The sequence below is a fragment of the Calonectris borealis genome, chromosome 2, assembly GCF_964195595.1.
Source record: "Calonectris borealis chromosome 2, bCalBor7.hap1.2, whole genome shotgun sequence".
Taxonomy (NCBI): Eukaryota; Metazoa; Chordata; class Aves; order Procellariiformes; family Procellariidae; genus Calonectris; species Calonectris borealis.
In genome coordinates, this window is record NC_134313.1 from 49,056,105 (window position 1) to 49,076,006 (window position 19,902).

The 19,902-nt window shown below is 38.1% G+C and overlaps 1 protein-coding gene across 1 annotated transcript in view; it reads left to right on the forward strand.

Moving 5' to 3' along the window:
* LOC142078796 (ras-related protein Rab-10-like) overlaps positions 1-19,201 on the forward strand; it is a 33,220-nt gene extending 14,019 nt beyond the window's left edge. Inside the window, exons 4-6 of the mRNA XM_075141912.1 lie at positions 3,092-3,181; positions 8,795-8,896; positions 18,079-19,201. Coding sequence (XP_074998013.1) covers positions 3,092-3,181; positions 8,795-8,896; positions 18,079-18,156 — 270 coding nt within the window. The 3' untranslated portion in view covers positions 18,157-19,201. The remainder of the gene's footprint in view (positions 1-3,091; positions 3,182-8,794; positions 8,897-18,078) is intronic.
* Positions 19,202-19,902: the final 701 nt, after the last annotated feature.

Consider the following 19,902-nt stretch of genomic DNA (forward strand, 5'->3'; position numbering starts at 1 on the left):
AGCACTTCTGTGCAATAGTTTCCCTGCAAAATGAGAACTGCAGAAAAAAAGACCTAACATTTGAAAAAAAAAACAAACCACAAACAAATTGCATACAAAAGGGATGAGCAAGATATTTTCCCTGTCGCGTTTTTGATTTCTGTTAATAGCCACACAGTCAAGCAGTGAGTTGGGTGTTTACCTGGTTGGGTGCACAGGCTAGGTGAAAGTGGAGCAGTGCGGTAATTAGCAAAGGGCATGGACGGATGGCTCCTTTCAGAGTAGGCTGTGAAAGCGCATCGTGGTACTGTGGTGCGAGAGTCCAGCGTTCCTAGTCCGGTCCACGGCACCGCTGCGTTTGAGGCTCTGGCACTGCTCCCTCCTGTGGCCACCGATCACGGCAGCCTGGCTCCCGCCACCGGATCCAGCTGCTGGGGAATCCAGCGGGGCAAAAAACCTTTCGCCAAAACTTGGTGACTTCAAGCTCTGCCAAACGCTTCAAAAAACTTGGTCAGTCTCAATAAATCTCTCGGCTCCAATTTTTTGAGAGGAAATACAGTGATGATATTTCCTTTTTGGACGTTTAATAAAAATAGGCTAGGTTTTCTCCAAGTTCAGATTATTTTTATTTTAAGTTTCAGTAAAATGCGAACTTTGAAATGTTAAAACCAGAAGAAAAACTGAAGAGAGTGAATCAAAAATCTGGATGTATTTTTGAGATACCAAAGCAAAACACTTTTTTTTTTACGTCTCAAAAAAACATTTTTCTTTTTGCCTTGGTGAAATTGATGAAATTTTTCATAGCATTTTTCCATGACATGGGAAAATAATGTTTCCTGACTCAATTAGCTTAGTCAGTGCTGACTTGCATAATAGCATCTTAACAACTGCAAAATAACTATCCTCTTTTTAGCTATAGATTTTGCATTTGGAAAGCTTATTCCTGAGTTATAAATAACAGAGGATGAAAATACACAGTGAGCTTTTGGAAGCACTGAAGAGCCATATTTTTGGCCAATTCAAATCAGTGTACCTCTGCAGTTTTTATGCCAACTGAGCACATGGGCACTTCTGCCTAGTCATATTGACTTAATTTTTTAAGACTTCATCTACATAATCAATTTTCAAAATTTAAAATGGATGCCATTTTGGTGTGTAGTCTTTAGTTTCCTAAAAGCAAGAAACTGCAAGATACCGTCTTTAAAACAGGAGTACTTTCAGTGCTTTGGTGGAGGATCCAGTCAAAGTGAAAATACATTATTACATTATATTGATGTAGAAATAATAGTTATTTGCTGAAATAAATACTCAGTGATTGGTAATACTGGTAAATACTTATTGACAGGCCTGGTACCTCTAACCCCCTTGAAATTTTTTTACTATTTGAAGCTGCTTAGAAAGACCATTCCTACTGCAAAAATTTGTGCTGTTTGTACAGAAACAAAGTTATAGGATGAATTTCATGTTTTTTTACATACAGTATACAAGTATTTCCCTTTGACCTCTTACTTCAGAGTAAAGTCAAGTGTCACTTGCAAAACCTTCAGCTACATACAGTCTTCTTCCAAATAAAAAGTTGATTGTGTGATGAGATTAAATTGTCTGTTTACCCTATTTTAGGGACTGATGTATGTGGTTTTATGTAGGAGAGCCATTGACCTTAATGAGGAAAGCTCCAATGCGTTCTGAAACAGCCAACATTTTGGTCTATTAATCCGGGTTAGATTGATTCATTATTTTAGGCCTGTACTTTGTACTCTTATGTTGAGCTTACTTCATTTTAATACTACGTTATCTTGAATCAGCTGTGGGTATGAAATAAGATTAGCTGACTCTAAAATGAGCGTGGATTACAAAAAATAAAATAGTGTTCCTTGATAATAAATTGTGCCTACTGCTGTACTCTTCAGATGAGGCAACTTAGTTGTAAAAGTGCAAATAGACTAAAAATAATGATTCTCTCATCCTTCGAGGAATAGAGGTTTTTCTTTGCACTTCTCTGAAGGGACGGACATGTGTCCATGTGCGTGTATGGGAGTTCTGGGGAAGAGGACTGTGCCTGATTTTATCTTATGGCAAAGTTATAAAAGTTAATACTTTGACAGGGATCAGAGATTTCATCAACGTCCTTGTAGAGAGATCTGCAGCCTGAGACCAGGCTTTTTGAGTCATCAGAGAAGCTGTGTGAGCATGTACTTTCAGAATATAAGCCATGGGATCAGACCACATTAGCTTTAATTGTCTCTAAATTGAGACCCTCAGCTTCCTCCATTTAAGCACCAAAAGTGGTTTTAAATATTATGATTTTCACAACAAATGTCAGTTTTCAAATTCCCCGTGCTGTTGCAGAACTGTTCCCTTTCCTTGTCGTTATTCCAGTCATGTATAATTACAATGGCTTATCTTAAAATAACACTAATGTAAAGCACCCAGTGCGTTTCACAGTCATCATGTACATAACTGGATTAGTGGAACGAAGGATGGAGACAAGGTCAAAAAGCTAGATTTTTCTTCCTTTTGAAATCAATGAGGTTCTTAAATTTTACTTTGTTAAAAATCAATTGCCTTCTTCGGAGTGTCTTGGAATAATCAAACTTTTATGTTGAGTTTGAACACTTTGAATGTAATTTTACTGTCTGTGTGCAGAAGTGAAGCAGAGAGAGGTGCTTTTTCAGGTGCAGCAAATTCCTTCCTTTTTATTTGGGAGTGCTGGATGTAGACCCAACTCATACACTAATCCATGAACCCATTACTTTAGGGAGGGCAGTGTCTGTGAATTCAGGGTATTTCCAGTCACTTTAAAGCCTTAAGATGGAGCATTCATCAGAAGATGGTGCCCATGCACCATGTATTTTATACCTTATGAAAGGGGTTGGAAATTATGCCCTGCGCTTGTAAGTGGCTTTTTTCTGCTCTTTGCAATCTTGCTGTTTTCCTCCAAATCCCAGTAACTGATGGAAAATATTTCCACATATAAAAAGGTCAGGACAGAATTTAACTTTTACTTTCAAGGAAATAAAGCATTCAAGGTTAGTGTGAGCTGAAGGTGTGAAGGGCTTTTGTTGTTTGTTTTTTTCTTACTTGATACTTACTAATGCTGGTTCTCTTTTAGAAAGCAGGTGAAGAAGTGGACGTAGTACTGTTGGGCAACAAGTGTGACAAGGAGTCAGAACGTGTGGTTCCAAAACAGAAAGGAGAAAAGGTATCACTGGTACTTTCTTTGGGTTCTCCTGAGTATCTTAGTATGTGACTGTGAGCTGTTACACTGAAAATGATAAAAAGCTCCTGAATTCCAAAAATCCTATCAGGAATTGCTCCAGAAGAACAGTTGTGGAGTTCTGGAGTGTTGTGGTTTTCTTAATGTATGAGCAGAAATACAGTAAGTAACTCCTAGCTGATCTCTTTAGAATACTGATTTTTGTTTTAAAAGTTCAAATGTACTTTAAAAGTTTTAGATGTTACGATGGAAATCTTATATTTTGAATTAAAACTAAAAATATTTTAGAGTCTGCATTTTCAAGTACTGTTTCAAGTACGAGTACTGTTTTAATGTGGAATACTAAAATGTAATGCATAATACATTCTGCATAATTTTTCTGGTACCACCCATCAATGATTTTTTTGCTACAGCCTGACTGTAAAGAACTATTTTGGCAGCCTGTGCACAGTGATCTCTGTTGTCTATGAATAGCTCCCCTACATCTAACTGTCTGTGTGACTACAGCATAGTTTATACCTGCTGACCATGCGTAGGGGAAGAACTGGTGTTAAGTGGGGAGTGCTGTTCTAAAGGCGATGGCAAATTACTCTCACTGAGAACCAATGAGGAAATCCAAGAGCCATGCGATGGCAGAAGAAATTGTGATAATGACTAAATGTTGCAGGAGACCGTGTCCTATATACCAGTTAATTTTGCAACTGCAAACTGTATGCATCTGTTGTCTGGAACTTGGAATGAGGCCTTCCATTATGCTTTCAGGCATGGAGAGTCAGGCAGGATGTCTTGTGTTTAAGGAAAAGAACACTGATAATTTATTGCCAATTATATAATCCCAGATTAGGGAACTTTAAAAAATAGCATCACCTTTTCAACAGCATTACAAATAGAAACTTTTGAAAGTTCATTGTTCGTATGCAAGACACTTTCAATGTTCGTGAACTATATCTGTGTACAAGGAATAAGGTTGCCGAAAAATACATGTATGCTCTCACTCAAAGAATGCGCTGTCAGACATCTAAAGAGTCACTGGATGCATGTGCACAAGAGGGCAGTAGTAGGGTTTTGCATACGGTATTAACCGTGACATTTTCTGACTTCTGTGTACTTAACCATGCAATCAAAATTTCTCTTAATGTAGTATTTTTTTCAGAAACAAATCATTACCTCCTCACCAATGAGTCTGCTTTCTAGATTTCTGCTATGTTTTGAGGCAAAGCAAGGCTTCAGTTATACTATTTCTTCTTTTAATGTGATTTACAAACGCTAAAGAATCTGACTGAACCATCTGGAGGAAGATTCCATTAGCAGAAAGAGAGCTAATAATTGTCCTCTCACTCCAAAGAATAAAATATCCTTATTAAGAGGGGAAAATAGTTTGATGCTAACTCTGCCACATAATAATTCATACTTACATGTGTCGTATTACCCTGTGAGTATGAGCTGTAAGTATTGTTCTGTTCAGAGTCTTGCAGAGAAGACCCCTAGATTTCATGGGAATCTTATCATCTATGTTAGCATTTCTGTAACGATCTGTCATAACTGAGCGGCCATTGTATGCCACTTTATAGACTAATTTAATGCTGAGAAATTTTTTTTTGTTTTCTTTTGTAATTATAGAACTCTGATCACTCAGAAATTGATATATTTAATTTTAACACTATGAAGTATTTTCTTGTATTAATAGCTTTTTATTCACTTTGCGAAAAGTTTGAACTCAGCCTTCCTGGGCTCCTCCATTTCCCCCCTCGCCCCCAATAACATTATCTTTTTCTCTCAAAAATAAATAAAATTGTTGAAGACTATGTGACATGGTAGAATATGGCCGTTTTCTCCTATCAAATCTTTCTAACAGAAAGAGCCAAGTAAAATATTCTTCCTTTTTTTGCTTTTGTTGTCTTCATGTGCCTGACTTCAAAGCTCATTTTACAAGTACAATACAAATGAAAAAAAACATTCTGCACAGTTCTAGGAATATTTCAGACACATCTCTCCAATTCAACACTAAGAAATCATAGCAGCACTTTGCTAGGAAGTAGTGTATTTTGAATTAAAAGGAATGAACAATTGGAATTAAATTTCACCTTGTAAGAGATATTGGCATTACTTATTTTGTTATTGTAACTAAGATATGAGCTTATTTAACTCAAGATCTTCAAACTGTTCTCAAGGATAATATAAAATAACATTTCCCAGTAGCATAATTCCCACAGATTTGTAAATGTATTAAGGTATTTTATTTATGGCTCTATGAAAGATGCTTCCGAAGGCAAAACAAAAGTAATTCTTTGAATGTACCTTTCCAGTTTCTTTATGAGAGGGAGTAGCCAAAGCTGTGTTCATACTTCCAACTGCTTTAACACTGGACTGTTGGGTTTTTTTCCATCTAGCTACATTTTTAGAGGACTTGCTTGCCACAATACTTATCCGTATGCAAGGTGAATTGGAATAATACAAACATTAATCTTCTTGACAAATATTGTACACATACAGAGAAAATGGGGGTGCATTGATAGGTGTAGTAGACATGACAGAGAGAAGGCTGAAGTACTCAAGGTTTTTTTTATTTTATTTTATTTTATTTTTATTTTGCATTGGTCTTCACAGATGGAGCTTGCTCCCAGACCTCTGCATATACAGGCATGGTTTGGGAAGGAGCAGGTCAGCCAGCAGTGGGAAAGCATTGGATTAGAAACTGCTTAGGAAAGTTGGATGCATCCATAGACATGATGAAGTTCACCCAATTGTGCTGAAAGAGCTGGTCAATGTGTTTGGGGCCACTGGCGGTCAACTCTGAAAAATCATGGTGGTTGGGAGAGATCCCTGTTGACTAGAAAGATGCCAGCATAACACCTATCTTTAAAAAAGGCAAGGAAGAGGGTTCAGGGAACTATAGTCAGTCAGCCTTGCTTCAGTCAGTGGAAGGATCGTGGAGCATGTTGTCATCAAATCCTTTTCCAAGGACATAAAGGACACAAAGATAATCTGGAATAGTCAACAGAGGGCAAATTGTGCTTCACCACCCTGGTTGCCTTCTGTGATGCCAGGACATTACTGTGTCAACAAGGGAATAGTGGTGGTTATGATTTATCTCGAATTTAATATGGCATCCTCACTTGGAAGCTAGGAAATGTGGGCTGGACAAGGGGACCATTAGGGGGACTGAAAATTGGCCTCTGGCTGGACTACCAGAGGCAAAGGGTAGGGATCGAAGGCTGTGTGGCTGGTTGTTTGCTAGTAATGGGCAGAGTACATCAGGGGCGTGTAGTGGGGCTCATGTTGTTCAACATCTTCATCAGTGATCTGGCTGATGATACAAGGAGATTTGCATGTGACATGAAGTTAAGGGGTGTGACTGGCACACCAAATGGGAGAACACCAATTCTGTGGGACCTTGATAAACTTGTTAACTGGGCCAACACAAACATCATGAAATTCAGTAAGAAGTGCAAAGATTTACATCTGGGATGGAATAATCCCAGGCATGAGTCACTGCCCTGCTGAAGGACCAGCGGGTTACACGGAATATCAGCTTGAATATAAGTCAACAGTGTTCTCTCATTGCTTAAAAGCATGCTGGGCTACATTAGAAGGATAATTGATGGTAGATCTGGGGAGATTATTACCCCTCTACTTAGTGCTGGCAAGGCCATGTGGAATATTGCATCCAGCTTTGGCTCTCCCGTTTCAAGAAGGGTGTTGAGAAACTGCAGAGGCTCCAGCAGACAGCTACAAAGATGATTGGGGTCTAGTACCAGTAATCCATGAGGGGAACTGAGGGAGCTGGGTAAAGAGGAGGCTAAGGAGCAGTTATTGCTCTACAGCAACTGAAGTGTAGTTATAGGAATGACAGAAATAGACTCTTCTCAGTAGAGACAGACAATAAAGCAAGGGACAGCAGGCTTGGGAGGTTCAGGTTGGAGATGAGGAGAAACAGCTTCACTAGAAGAATGATGTAGCCATGGAAGAGGGTCCCATAAAGGTTATAGAATCTCCATCATTGGCAGATTTCAAGACTCAGGTAGGCAAAGCCGTGGCTGACCCCATATCATATGGGCAGTAGTCCCATTTCAAATGAAATGGGGTTATCTTTCCAAATGATCTCTGTGATTCCATGATTAAAATGGTTTGTGTTCATCAGAGTTTGTACATAGATAGCCTCTAGGAATCTGTTACATGACACAAGAAAGAAAAAAGGAATATTTAATAGTAGATTCTGTGTACTTTATAAGCTGCAAACCAGTCTTCTCCACTTTATTAGCACAGTATTTTTTATTGCCTGTGTTTTTCTTTATGAACCGTTATGCGTCGTTGTTTTGCATTGACACTTGCCAATAGTCAAATGATCTTAGCTTTCCATAACAAGTTGCTGTACTACTGAAAACAGTTCATAGCAGTCAGCTGAGTTTCAGAATTCCTTATGGAGCAGTCTGTCTTAAGAAACAGTCCAGATCTCATCTTTATTTTCAAAATTACATTTTGTTATAGCATTTTGAAAAAGAAAGCATTTTGCTTACTTTTTTTCCTACCTTTAATATAATCTTTATTATGTTTTGACTAAAACTTTGAAGTCCAATTCTTGTATCTTTGTGCCCGATTCTGGAATTTTTGTAAAGCATTGATTTGTTACTTCTAGAGCTCATTGAAAGCAAACATAACTGCCAACATTAGACTTTTTCTCCTAACAGAGAGCCTTCCAAATAAATCATTAAGCGGTCAGTAATTATACGATTTTCTGTACCTTATAAGCAGTAGGGTACTCTCTTTGCCTGGGATCATCTTCTCCAGACGTGTACTGAGAAGGGATCCATTGCAAAGGGAATAAATAGACTCTCCCACTATGTTTTTCTGGCAGATATTATTCCCACCTTGGCCCCCTCCCTTGGGAGGCAATGATGCACCTGGTTTTCTTTTTCTCCATGTATTTAACTGTATAACTTAGAAAAAGTTTAGGACCTTAAAAAGCTATGAATTTTGTTGTTTTGTTTTTTTTTCCTCATATCTCTAAGCTATCTGTAAGGGAAATACACTGGAAATGAGAACATGAGTAAATTAAATAAAATCAACCAATGTAAAGTCTGTGCTGCACTTTTCTTCCAAGTATTTTCTCTCTTCTTCTATTACCATAATATATTTTTGCATACATATCTGTTCTTTGCTCACCTATCATCTCTGTGCTTCTCTCTCTCTGGTAAAAAGGAGCATCTCGTTTTTATATTTCATCATGCCTCCTCTTCTACAGTTTTTTTTATTTATACTTTTCTGCAGGCACTCCATTAGTTTCCTCTAAATAATTGCCTAGGAGACAGTTCATTTTCCAAATAAATTAAAACATTGAGAACAGACCCACTAGAGTTTATTCTTCTTGTTTACAAGTAAAGATAGGTAAAAAAGCTGTTTTGAAAATGCAGAAATTTAAGTAAAATGTTTTAAGAGTTACCTGAAATTTATAAACTGAGGATGAATATAGAATACTTTACCAGTGTTTACATAGCATGTTAGAAGCTGCCAGAACACCTCCATATCTCTTGCTATTAGTATTAGGAGGTGTTTTTTTCCTAAAGACTGTTCATCCCATTGCCTACATTTGTTTTTCAGCTTGCTTGGGAACATGGAATACCCTTTTTTGAAACCAGTGCTAAAGATAACGTGAACATTGAGGATGCATTCTCAGTCTTGACTAAGGAAATACTGGAAAAGGTAGGCTCCTTTTCTGAGTAGAAAGAAAATGGGAGATTTTTCTTGACAGATTGGGTAAACAAGGTTGTAAATACAGAAGGGGTTTAGCAAAGCACAGCCAGTGCTGGTTTTGCATTATGGAGTTAATATTTTGGGAGGATCTTGTAGCTGTAGACATACAGAAGAGGAACGTGGGGGAGAAGAATTGTGGGAGAAGAGAACTGAAGAGGGGAGCAGGTAAAATACAGTTCAGAGAGAAGGTGAAAATTCAGGAAAACTGCATTTGTGGCTTTCCTTCCCACACCTTTCTTCAAGGGAGAGGTTAACAGCTCTAGAGTAGTTCCACTTCTGTGCCAGGAAGATTCCTTTTTCCTGTAGGTTTCTGCAGAATATGCACACTGTGAAGATGGTGCATGCTGATGGAATGAGCAGACCTTTTATGTTCAGCAGTCAAATGTTGTATCCAAAGTTCGTAGCTGTTTGTTTGGATGATTTACGCCAGTGCTTTTGAAGTTATTAGAACCTAAAGATTTGAGTTAATTAGTGGTAGAATCAATATTGTAGCTGTCAGAGTCAGCATCTCTAACTACCTCAAGTGTATTGGCTTAAATGTCCGTACTCCTCAGAGTTGCAATACTTTTGTAGGACTGAATTATTGTTAATTAGCTCTGAAAATGTTTTGCATTACAATTTATTTTTAGACAGTAGAATATTATTTTAGACATTAATGGATGTTCTTCAAGCAATGCATTATCATTGCCATTTATCACCAATATTAGTTATACAAAACTAACCTTCCATTCCGAATACTCTTGAAGTCATAATAAAGATAAATGAGCAAAATTACTGACAAAGTCACAAGTTACAGTGTTTTGATTAAGTAGCCGTAAGGGATGGTCAGAATAATAGCTCAGGGTTGGACTGCTTCTAAATCAAGGTCCTGTCGTATGATACAATAACACAAGCTGTAGTTGGTTATTTTGGGGGAGAAAAAAAAAGAAAAAAAAAAAGCCTTTGACTCCTTTAGCATGAAAACGAAGCTCAGCAACTCAGCCACAGTCAAATATCGTTTAGAACAGGAGGATAATGGTAGGTCCCTGAATAGCTGGCAAAAAGTCTCAAATAAGATAACTCTGACTTTCCTGTAAATGAAAAAGACATTGTCTACTGTAAATAGAGAATGTATTTGTTAGTGTGAAGCATGAAAACTACAAAACAATAGCTATGCTCATAACTGCTGCAAAGACAATATGTGTGAAGCGAGCATTTCTGCACAGTGCGTTTAGGTAAGATCTGAGAGAATTCTCTGCAGCGTGCAGAAATGATGTTTGGATATTTCTCACATGAAGATTGCCTGCACTTATTTTACTTTAAGTGGAACTTTAGTATTCCTACTCATCTTCATGAAAATTCATGGGGTTTGTAGTGTGGACATGCAAACAAATTCAAACTATGTTGAAAATGTTGCACTGCTGCATGGTTTTAATTAGAACTGCTTGAGAATACGGTTGTACACTCTGCATGCATGTATGTGTGTTTGGAAAGTATATCCATGAGATTTGCCAAGTTTGTAGTAACATTTCACCTTACCTAGAAATGTTTGCAATCCCTGATGTACCGTTACTTTGGTGTATAATTTGCCATTTTTAGTGAAATGCATTTGTTGATTTAAACAAGGAGTCCTTTAGCCCTATTGGTTTTGCCACTGGCCTGATAAGAAAGAGCTCACAGTAAAAGAAATAAATCTACCATACAGTTTCATCATGGTTTTCAGGTTCGACAAAATAATTTGCTTGTTCACAAAACTGTGAAATCTGAATGTAGTACTTGAATTTTAACTTCCTCTGACTGATGAAATTTTGGAGAAGGGAAAATGCAGTAGGAAGTGTGACTAGTAGCTGTGAAAAATGACATGATAGATGCCAGTCTGAGATCACTTCAGTCGTACATCCATTCTGTAGTGGTAAAATATGTACTTGCTGATTGTAAAAAGGAGATACAGCTTTGCACAGTGTTTTGGCCCAAGACATGTATGTCTGAGGTCACAGGGTATTGGGCCTCCCTTACTTCTGCAGTAGGACCACCTGTCCCAGACTGATGAGGTGCTTCAGTGGAAGCATGTCATTGCTTTACCAGTCCCACAGAGGAAACTCCTTTTAAGGAACTCCCTAGAAAAGTCTGTTACGGCCATGCGTTTGGGAAGTATGTGGAAGTCATTCAGAAGTAAGATAGATAGGCAGGGCAGACTGGCTGGCAGTAGACTATTTTCAGGTGCATTGCAGTAGGCTGTATTAATCTGAGGAAATCTAGGATTTTTTAGATACAATCTTGTTCACCGTTTACTATGGGCATTTCTTTATTAACTAAATCTACAGAAAACACTCCTGTAAATGGGGAAGATCCATATCTGGAGTTACAGAGCTCATGCAGAAGTAATGAGCTGCTTGATTCTCTTGAAATTTAGAACAAGTTGTGGTTCAGTGGAGGATTGGGGAAAAAAACACATTAAAATGTATCAGACATGAAAAAAAAAAGGCAAGTTTGTATTGTCATTATTTTGTGCTGCATTTTCCTATCTCTTCTTTTGTGGTTTTACTTGTAGTGAGCTTAAGGAGAGAGAAGACTTCTGTATCCCAGCGATTCAGATAACTAAAGCACTGCTTGAACTTTCAGATATTTACCATCTCAGCCATTCGATGCTGGGTCTCAATCTTACAGCTCTGATTTACATGGGTAGTAGTCTCAGTAAAACAATCAGATGTTATTTGATAGCTTACATTGGTAACAGCTAAGGAGTCATGCCATATTTTTGAGAACTCATGGTTTTCAAACCAATCAGTTAATAATAACTGAATTTGCTTGTATTTGAAAGGCTGCAGTGGAAATGAATGTTAATGACACAGCTTATTCCAGAAGTTTGCTTAGACATGTTGACAAATAACAACAGTATTTTATTTACTCACAATTCTTATGAGTCTCAGATATGCCTAAACCTGTTCATTAACAGATGGCAGCTGTTCCTTAACAATGCTTCTGGTTGCCAGTGAACTATTTGTACTTGAGTCAGTTCTCAAAAAACAACCCAAACCAAAAAAATACCACCCAGAATGCAGTTAGTATTTGCACTTTTGTGGTGTTTGGTTTCATGGCTGACGAGCAGTACTCTTCTCAACCAGCTTTTTAAAAAAATATTACAAGCCTTTGTATTTCTGTCTTTGTGGGTGTGGTGGTTGGAATTTTTCTAAACTAGGAGCAGAAGGAGGGAAACTGTATTCAACAAAAAAGACAAAAAAAAGAGAAGTTTTTGCTCTTTTCTGAAGACTGCTGTAAAACTAACCAAAACTTGTGTTCTGCCTACCTCCCAAGAGTGATTGACTACTAAGATTGTTTTAATATAATATTAAATATACATATATCTGCTGAGCAGAGAACAGTCAAAACCCATTTAAGAACTTTCCCAGTGCTGTTGAAAGTAACATTTAGTGTTTAACAGCTGGATGTCATTTGAGATGAACATTCAGAAGTGGCAGGCGTCAATTCTATCCTTCCTTGATCTCTTTACCTTCCTCTCTCATGGCAACAAGATTATGGCAACAAGATTTTTGAGATTACACTGTGTGTCCAATTCCTTTGCTCCTAAAGTATCTTTGGAACTTGCTAGCTGATTTTAAACAAATTTGACAGGTCAAACTAAAAGATAATTAAGCTCCCGAGGAGTTCCTTGAAAAGAAGGTGCTGAGTGGAAGAGAGGCAGAGTACTCTGCAGAAGGAAAGTCTCCAGCATTAGTTCGTACAGTATTAGACAGAGATGACTACACAGAGAGGCTAAAAAATGCTTCGACCAGCCACTCCAGCTGGAGCTTGCATCGTGGATATCCAATTTAATTCTCTGCAAGACTCAAATCGTATTTCATTATTGCCAAGGTTCATGGAACTGTTAGTCTGTCCAAAAGATCCCTGTGTCTCCAGCAGTGCACATTCAGTGTTTCTTTATTATCCTCAGTCATGCATGGAGCCCCAGGCTTTACTTGCCCTTTATTTATCTTGTACTGATCACAGAATATTAATTTCTTCGTGAATTTCTTCGCTTTTTCATAACGCTTGTAATGTTGTATTTTAGATCTATTTTAGATTTTTATCTTCATAACCTTCTTAGTAACATTAGTATATTCAGCATTGCACACATGGGAACCAAGGTACATAGATTAAAGCAAAGAGGATAAATGGTACCAACTCACTTAGTGCTGGTGCAATGTAGGGCATAATTTTACTACGCTATCTTGTTTAATTAAAAAAAAAAGTCTGTTCTGGACATTGAATGAGACAGATATTCTTCTGGAAACAGTAGCATATAATTAAGTCATGTAAATCAAAACCTAATCATAACATTTGAGTATAGGGATGAGATTCATCTTAGCGTTTGTATCTTAGCATGCAACCTTAGCCAGATAAAATTTGCATGACTGGTCTGGTGTGGTTGTCTGGAGTCATCTCTATTCAGTGAAAAGAGATGCATCTTTTTAGGATAAAATTGTGTTCTGAAGGTGCCTTTCTCTCTATAGAGGACTCCATATCTCAGCCTGTATGGTTTCATATGATTAAAGTTAAATAAACCCCAGGAGACCAGAAGAATGTTACACACTTGACTTACTTCTGGCATTTGCTGCTTCTGCAAGATCTTGACTTTGAAGATGGATTGCTCTCTTAAATAGGGTTTTTGAGGTGCAACTATATTAATCCTTACATAGACGTTCTGTAGGGTTGAGGAACCTTAGAGTAACAGCACAGCTGTCTTCTCAAGTTTGTGAAATAACTAATTGCAGTACAACATTGTTATAGTCTACGTGGTATTAACAGAAGAGGGAGATAGAGACCCACACTTTGCCAGCGGGTTAGATGTTATAGACATTGTGGAATAGCAGGCTTTGGGGGCAAGGTCTTCATCCCCATTTCTTGAGGAAGGTGTTCTGCAGCAGTTAGATCCTGCTGTGCCTGACCCCATATTCTCTCCTGCACCTGTCCCTGTCCCCCCAGCGATCGCTTTCCCTGCTAATACATCCCTAGCTTTTGCTTGGTACTGCTTGTGCCCTGTCCTGCCCATTCCTGTTGCGAGAGGACTGTCTTGCATTTTGAGTACGTAATTTCAATTACAGAATACAGGAAAAATACGCGTCGAGAAAGTGGCGGGGTTGATCTTAATAACTGAGCTCTCTGCTGGCAGTTCAGGCACAGAAGTCACATGAACGTGGTTGCATGAAGTTCTCTGCCATGCTTTGCTAGTCTTTGTCAACTATCACTGTTAAATATAAACAAAATGATTGTGGTCATTAAGTATGATCATTTTGTCATTAGAGAGAATAAAAATCCCTGGAATTTCAAGAAGTTATAAATAGTAGTAACTTCAGTTACAGTCCCTTCTGTTTGTTTCTCTAAAGCCCATAGTTTTTCCCCAGGCACTCCAGGTCTGCCTTTCTTGAGGGCATTGAAATGTATAGAGTAAAATTCTTCCAAACCCATAGCCAACCCCACCTCCAAAATAACTAAACCAGTATCAAAATAGCAAGAAGTTGTGCCGGAATAGGTGAAGCCAACTTGGTATGACACTGCTAATCTGAGCAGTTTTCCTGCAGCTGATCAGAACAGGCAGCTGATCTTAACTAAGGTTTATAACTTTACTCCACTAGAAGCCATTCAAAGAGCTTCCCTTATTTTTTGATGATACTTCCCTTTGTATACCAGCTTAGCTTTCTTTCCGTGATCTAAAAAAAAAAAAAAGCAAAAAACATTTGGCATCTCAGCCATTTCATCACAATTCCTGTGTCTAGAAGTTAGGTCTATCTGTTGCACGCCAGTGATACAAACTCTGCTTGGAGCTGGGGAGGAGAGACAGCCGGCTGTGGAGAGCAGTTCATCCTGTCTCATTTTCTCTCTGATTCAGCAGAGAGCTTAAAACCAGCGTAAACAGATGCCTGCCTGTTAGGTGAGACATGTCTGCCGTGCTATTTAACAGGAAAAACTAGTATTTGATAGAAGGAGGTTTCAACGTCTTATTAAAATCACTGTGGGGTAGGGTGGCATCTGTGGCTGTGGCGGTATTTTCAAAACCCCACTTTGCCCAAGATGCTGAAGTGGAAATCTGAGCTGCTCGGTACCATTTTGGTTCTTCTCACCTCTTCACAGTTTTCTGCTGTTTGTTGGCTGGCTTGTTGGGGAGTGAGTTCCAACAGGCTGAGCCGAAATGTGAGCTGGAAGCGTTAGTGTTCCGGGAGCCCTGAAGAAGGAATGCAGCCCGCCTTGTTCTTGCAAGTGGGAGAGATTTGCATACCTCCCTGCTGTAATTTCAGGCGAGGAGGGTGCCCCACCTCTTCCAAGGCTCGGCTGAAGTTGAGCACTACGTGGGATTGCTCCTTCAGCGTGTTATGCAGGACTCGTAGTAGCTCTTCAGGTTATGAATGTGCACTTTTTAAATGTGAAATGTGTATAGCACATTTGCTTAAATGAATCCCAGGCCCTTACTTGCTCGATGAAGGTCCTGTATGGAACAGTCTTATCAAACTGAAGTGATTCTTAAAGTCCTCAACTTTTAAATGGCTTTTAAAACAAACTATTACCTCTTCTTTATTTGTGGAGAGGTGGTTCTTGTCTTTCTGTCCTGCTAATTTGTTGATGAACTACATCAGATAATGATTTTACAGATTATATGAGCCATTTAATTGTCAAATATGTTTCACCATTCTTAATCACTTATAGTACTGAGGATGCTTGCTAAGGATACATGAACAGCTTACGTGCACCCAAAGTACTATTAAAAGTAGTAAAATATTTGCAAATAAGCATCTTCAGTGTTTAAGGAACATGCAAGTTTCCCCCCTTTAACTGAAAGCATGAAGTTAGATATAACCTGCAACACTTTCAAATTACCTGTTTCCTCTAAAGTTAAGTAAGTGAAACCTGAATACTGAAATTGTTCAAACAGAGATTTTTCTAGAACTCTTTTACTACTTAAACTGAATTATTTTCTTCTGAAGAAAAAGCAGGGGTGAAACAAAACCTACTTAGTTTATATCCACAATAATCAATGCTCAGCGTTATTTCTTGGTCTCAATAGAGTGAATTTAAATTTCTTATTGTACCATTATCTTCCAAAGCTTTTTTCTGCCGCCCCCCAATCTTATCTCTAAACCAGAGTGGTGTCTTGTTCCTTGAGATGACAAGATTATGGTGTGTACTTCTGATTCTGCCTTGCTCCCTCTTTTAAAAAGGTCTTCATACTTTACATTTACTGTCTACACTTGAAGACTATCAAATACTGTCTCCACCTAGCAAAATCATAACGGCTAATGCCTGTACTTAAGCACCTTACACAACTGTGTAAAAAATTAAAACAAATCAGAAGTTATGAAGCTGCATGTTGGAATTTCTGCAAACTCTGAAGGGTAATAAAAATGTTATGTCTGTTGGTACTTGTCACTCCAACAAAAAACCAAGTAAAAGTGCACACGCTGTATTTCTTCATACATGATTTATATGTGGCTAATGACAAGTAATTCCTACAATCAGTAAGTCACAGTCTTCCAGTACCCTAGAGTCAGAACAGTAAGTGTTAATAATTTTATTGATGACAGCTTCGGCATCCATCCTGAGGTTTAGACACAACGATACCTTTCCTGCCCTCTGCTCCTGCCTCTGTCCATCACTTCTGATCCCTTCCCAGGTGTTTCATCTTCTCCCCCGGCAGCGTGCACTGCAGAAGCCTGCCTGGGTCCCTGCAGCCCCAGGGAGGAACGGGCTCAGCCACTCTCTTCGTGGGGATGGCCCTGGCACAGGGCAGCCAGCACGCTGGAAGAGCTAAAACTATGGCTACAGAAGAAAAAAGAAAACAAATCTCATGTGTCTTCTCCAGAATTTTAGGTAGTGTTAAATATTCTCAGCCAAAGAGGCATAAGGCTTATTGTAACATGGGGGAACCTTTTATTTTCCCTTCGTTTTGATTCAGCTGAGTAATTTTAGGTGAACCTTTCTGGATGTAGTCAATGTTCAACTACTCGGTGACATTGTACGTGTGAGTTCTTGATTCTGAATCATGATTAGTATTGTACTACACGATGCCTTTTTTTCCCTTTTCCTTTTTTTCCCGTGCTTTGAATTTCACGAATTCCAGCTTAGATAGTTGTCCTCTCTGGAAGCTTCTCTTTGTTGTCAGAAATGGTTGTTTATGGCTGTTGGGCTTGGGTTGAGAGAGTGAATCCAGTGGTTGCACTTACTTCGCTGTGTATCATTACATACTTGGTAAACCTGCCAAGAAGCAGGTAGGAGAATGGCAAGTAGAGAAGTTAGGACATTTTTTTTCCTAGGCATGTGATAATATTCTCTATGTCTTTGTGCCTGAGTTCAGGGTTCAGTGCTCATAGTTTTAGAGTACAAGATTGCAACATGTACTCATACTATATTGCACAACTGGGTTTGATTGTTTCTCTGGTCAGCATTAATTATCTAGTTGAGTTTATTGCTGAAAGGAAGAGTCCCGGTTTTGCTGATTTATTTTTTTTTTTAAATCTGCTTTTGCAATCAGTACATAAATGTTTTACAAGGGCGGAGTGCTATTTTGATTGTTTATCTTGATAAAGACTGAGTTGTTTCCATTTGAGGGTATTCCTGGTTATTAAAGAGAGGCAAGAAAATAGAGAATTTTAGTGAATTTCACGAAACAAGTTAATGTCCTTTGTAACAATTAATAGCCTGTGTCTTTTTTTAATGGGTACTGATGTTCTGTATTTTCCTATTCCTTTCAACTGGATTTTTGAACCCCATGCTCAGTACTTCAAAGATCAGTGTACTTAACTGCAAATCAGTGAAAATTGGTGTAGTCAACAGAAGAACAATTCATGTGAGTAAAGATTTACAGGGTCAGTTCATATGGTTTGTAGTGTCTCCTCAAAAGACACTTTCTATCATCTGTCACCTTCAGAGTTAGGAGAAATGTTTGAGGCAGCGAAAGAATGTAAATATACCAAGCTGGGACTTGCATGGGCATCAGTCTCTGTCTAATTTATTAGAAAACTGCAATCTTTTAATTAAATATTAAAAGGAAAAATACATCCAGTGACCCCACCAAACCTTTTACATATTAAAATATGTGAAAATTTAAGCTTTTCAACTATTGTGTTCTAGTTATCCTAATTTTGCTTTTGGTTTTTTTACAGAAATCCTGTCTATTTTATGACTTAGATGTTGTGGCTTTAAATAAAAGTAAGAAGAGAACCTGCTGTGCTGAAATGTGAAATATTGTTTCTTATTCCATTTTCTCTTCAGAAAATATTAACTATTGCAAAGGAACATACAAGATTTTAAAAGTGAGCCTGTAATCCCAAAACACAGTATTTAGGCATCCTTTGTGTTATACAAACATTGTTGCCAAATGTTTTGATATGTTTATATTATATTTTCATATTTTTAATGTGAAATTAAAACAATTCTCTGACTTTGGAATTAGTAGATGCATCACAGAATGACTGCATTTGCATACAAATGTTTGCAGAAATGAAATCTAAGTGTACTAATTTTATATTATTAAAAAAAAAATTTACCCTGACTTTTTTTTTCTGAGTTATTACAGATTTGTAATTTAATGAACATTGACATCATCACACAGGCAACCTTCTGATATATGAAGTCACTTATGGTATCCCCCAGATAACATCTCTTTAAGTAGCTGACGTTCACTGCAGTCCCCTAAGATAATTTTCTGGGAATTTTTGGCTTTTTTTCTTCTATATCCATTTCAGAAACATGTATGTTTACTTGAATACCCTTGAACAGGGAGGCTGCAAAGGTGAGGGCTGAGAGAAAAGAATAAGCCATATCCAAGATCAGTATGTTGCTGAACCTTCCTTAGAAGGCAGAAAACATGGAACAACAGAACGCATCCAGTAATAATTATCTTGCTAATATAAACTTTTATCGTTCTATAAAATAATTCACGCAGGTGTTAGCAGCATACCTGCATTTTCCGATGTTCCTTTTGTCGTAAATGATCACAATATTAAAAGGGTATGCAGCGCTTGTTTGATATTGTGGGATATTTATGTTATTTTCTTACAGTATAAATACATAAGGTATCTGATTCTGCTCATTCAGATCTGTTTTATACTGGTATGTAATATCTTTAATTTCAGTGGAGGAATCAGATTTTATTTAAATTTAAATGAGGGCAGAATCAGGATGCCAGTTTCTTTTTCTTTAATCAAAAACAAAGAGAACGCAAATCAAACCTGCAGGACACGCACAAAGCAAACACAAGTTGGGAAATCTGAAGAATTGTGGTGATTATATTAAATTTTTTTGCCTGGGAGATGCAGTTCTTGCTGATTATTAAATTTAATTGTTTTATCACCACTTGTGAATGAATACTACTACTGTGCAAAATTGTGTTGTGAGCTATCCCAGCACTTCGAGAGTAACTAACTCCCCTGGCTTATTGTTCTGGAATGTCACTACCCTCCTGAAATATGCCTGCTTCTTTTTTGAGGGCTGTTTGCAGATTGTCTTAATATCAAATTGTTATTAAATTTGGTTTTGAGACAGTGAGCTCAACTGGAAAATGCTTTCTGAAGCACATGGGACCTGCTGTGCCTGAGCATACTGCCAGGTTACTGTGCCACTAGGCCACTTAGTGTGCTTGCAGAAGGGGTGCGAAAGGACGGGAAGGGCTACGTATTTACAGCCGCTCCTGGCTCTACTCATCATGGCCAGTCACTTAAGCTAGCGTTTAGAGCAAAATCTGAAAACAAGGAACAAAGGATAATCCCTGCCTTAGTTACAACCATAGCAGAGGAAAAAATAGTGCTGGAAGGGATTTTGAGAGGCTGTCTAGGTCCTTGTCTTATCGCAGCCTTGGATCAGCTGTCCCTGCTGTACTGCAGGAAGATGTTTAGAGACACCTGCAGTGATGGAGATTTCACGGTCTCTCCGAGTGGTGTACAGTCTTACTTAACTGGTTTGGCAAGCAGGAAGTTTCCTAATACCTA